The sequence below is a fragment of the Phytophthora parasitica genome (genome assembly GCF_000247585.1).
Source record: "Phytophthora parasitica INRA-310 unplaced genomic scaffold supercont2.5, whole genome shotgun sequence".
NCBI lineage: Eukaryota > Oomycota > Peronosporomycetes > Peronosporales > Peronosporaceae > Phytophthora > Phytophthora nicotianae.
In genome coordinates this window covers 434,653-437,079 of record NW_008648991.1, presented here as the reverse complement: position 1 = coordinate 437,079, position 2,427 = coordinate 434,653, and the positions used below count along the sequence as shown (strand labels likewise).

At 45.7% G+C, this 2,427-nt stretch overlaps 2 protein-coding genes across 2 annotated transcripts; both read right to left on the bottom strand.

The window, feature by feature from the left end:
- Positions 1–1,092: 1,092 nt before the first annotated feature.
- On the bottom strand, positions 1,093–1,671 carry PPTG_04511 (hypothetical protein; the record flags this gene model as incomplete). The annotated part of the gene is made up of 1 exon (XM_008896754.1): positions 1,093–1,671. The coding sequence occupies one exon, from the start codon at positions 1,669–1,671 to the stop codon at positions 1,093–1,095; it is 579 nt and encodes a 192-aa protein (XP_008895002.1).
- Positions 1,672–1,679: 8 nt separating this feature from the next.
- Positions 1,680–1,802, bottom strand: PPTG_21409 (hypothetical protein; the record flags this gene model as incomplete). The annotated part of the gene is made up of 1 exon (XM_008897419.1): positions 1,680–1,802. The coding sequence occupies one exon, from the start codon at positions 1,800–1,802 to the stop codon at positions 1,680–1,682; it is 123 nt and encodes a 40-aa protein (XP_008895667.1).
- Between the last annotated feature and the right edge of the window lie 625 nt (positions 1,803–2,427).

The following is a 2,427-nucleotide window of genomic DNA, read 5'->3' as shown; positions in this document are numbered from 1 at the left end:
AGCATGCTGTCCTGACAATGCCAACGCGGCATTTGAAGAAGCGGGTATTGTTCCGCTATCGCTTGATGGCATGATGAAAGGAATTATTGGCAACAAACCTGTTGTGACACGTGATAAACTTATATTTATGAGACAAGCTGCACCACCAACACCATTGTTCGATGTTACGGATCGCCAGAAGCGCGTCATGAGAGAGTTAGACCTAAACGTGGATGCGCTCAACGTTGTAAATCTGTTGTCCAGAGCTGTTGTCGCCCCAGTCCAACAGAAGCGAAAGAGAGGACATGGGTCGATGAGAACTATTCTGGTGGTCAGTTGCTATTCTACGAGATGATGGTTGCCGCAGTTGAAGCAAAGGCCACAGCTAGTTTGAGAGATAAACAAGAAATCTGCATCACGCGAGAAAGGTGAACGAGACGAGATGAACTTGCACGACAAAGCAGAGCACCTCGCGGAGAAATCAAAACGGAAGCTGAAAAAAGAAGAGCGAGAATCGCACGTGTGATTAAAAAGTTGAAAGCCAAGGATGAACGAGCTACTGCCCAAGCAAAAAGAAGTTCAGCGCGCGTATCGAAGAAGAGAAAAAAAAAACTGTCTAAATCGACATGAGACTCTGCAGTTGTAGTAGATGTGGTAATGTCGGCCCTCGTCTAAAGTACTCCATACTAAAATAGCCGGACCCGAAATATGCATGTGGGTGTATTGGATCCATACAATAATCAAGATAGTTAAATTGCGACCCGAAATATGCATGTGGGTGTATTGGATTCATACAATAATCAAGATAGTTGAATTGTACCCGAAATATACAGGGCACGAATACCGGAAAATAATGGGAAGTACCCGAATTATGGCGGTCTGCTTTATTGTAAAATCTGGCTGCTTTGCCTATATCCTTCCTAAATCGGCCGTTTTTTGTGCATCGATTTAGCAACCTAAAATATTATGTATTGGTCATTACATTTAAAATAACGTCTGGATATTCCGATTTATGCTCATTTTTACCAGACCTATTTATAGTAGCAGCAATAATCAGCAACCATTTGGGGAGAAAGCCCACTTTGCAAACGACATTCATCAAGACACAGCATACTACCACCCAGTCCTGACCCCAGCTCGTGTACGAGTGAAGGTTGGAAAAATTACCCAGACAAGCAGGGCAGATTTTTCCTGGTCGAGTGCCTTTTCCAATACTAAATCATGGAGGGCAACCTCGTCAGACTTAGCATTTCTAGCCTGGAAACGTACTGTACCCACCACTTCTTCTTGCAAAAAATGGGGCTCAAGCGAAACAATGAGAACACGGCACAATTGCTGCCTGCCATCTTTTCCAGTGAAGAATTGTTGCCGACCGTGGTCGTGTATGATGTCATGGCAGAGCTTGAAATACTGGATTACTCGCTCGCTCACATCGCTTTCAGACAGGTCCATCCTTAGCATCTCACGCGTTTCGTGATCTACATCAGGAACACTATTGTTCTTTACACTTGAGATGATTTTGTCAATTTCGGTTAGGATCAGTTCATCCGCAACGTCGTCAATTGACAGGCGCCAGCGCAAGCGGCACCACATCCGAAGCAACCCTTCGTCAAAGGTCGTCTTAATGGGGACGACTTTGCCATCCGTACCGCCCTTGGCTCGGTTACGGATGGCCTCCTCATACTCATGCATTTATTGTGTTATTTGACGAGCAAAACATGCGAGGTACTCGATAAGCGCGGCGATAGCACCGGGGTGAAAATCGGCATTGTGTCGCGGCAGTTGTCTTCCGGTACGTTCGTGGTCGATCGAGTCTTGGTCATGGTCGTGTAGCAGCGTAAGCACCGCTAAAGGATTCTTTGTGGTGTATCAGATACTAACACGTGATAATGGAGCCGATGGTGCTCCCTAGTAGCTGCCGTTGTTTGTTGCTAGGTAAATAGCAGAATGAACCTATCAAGACTAGGTCTACTTATCTTGGAGGTGCTGCTTTCAGAGGCGGCTTCATTTATTTGGACACAGTGCGTGTCATCACGCTTGTCGTTGTGCATTTGCTTGTCAACATGATTGTCGATACATGTAAGCGTGTCTGGCATTATCTTGGTCTGGCTCTGGTCTGTGCGTGGCGCCAGAGACGAGTGCGTGCCAGTGCTCTAGCTGGTGTCTGTACGTAGTGCAGTGCAGGGCACTACACTACAAACTTACTGTATGATGGAGTGGAGGTTATGAATTTAAATAGTAGAATGCGATTTAACAGGGATCCGTTGTTCTGCACTTTGCGTAACTTTTCAAGTGAGCTTGAATTTGGCTGGGATATGTTTTATAGCACACCGGTCGACGTTTACTCCGCCAGGAAGTGGTTGTCTGAAGGCTGGAACAACATATCTGCAAAGACTATTAGAAATTGTTGGTGCCACACAGGCATCGTCTCAAAACTAAACGTAAATG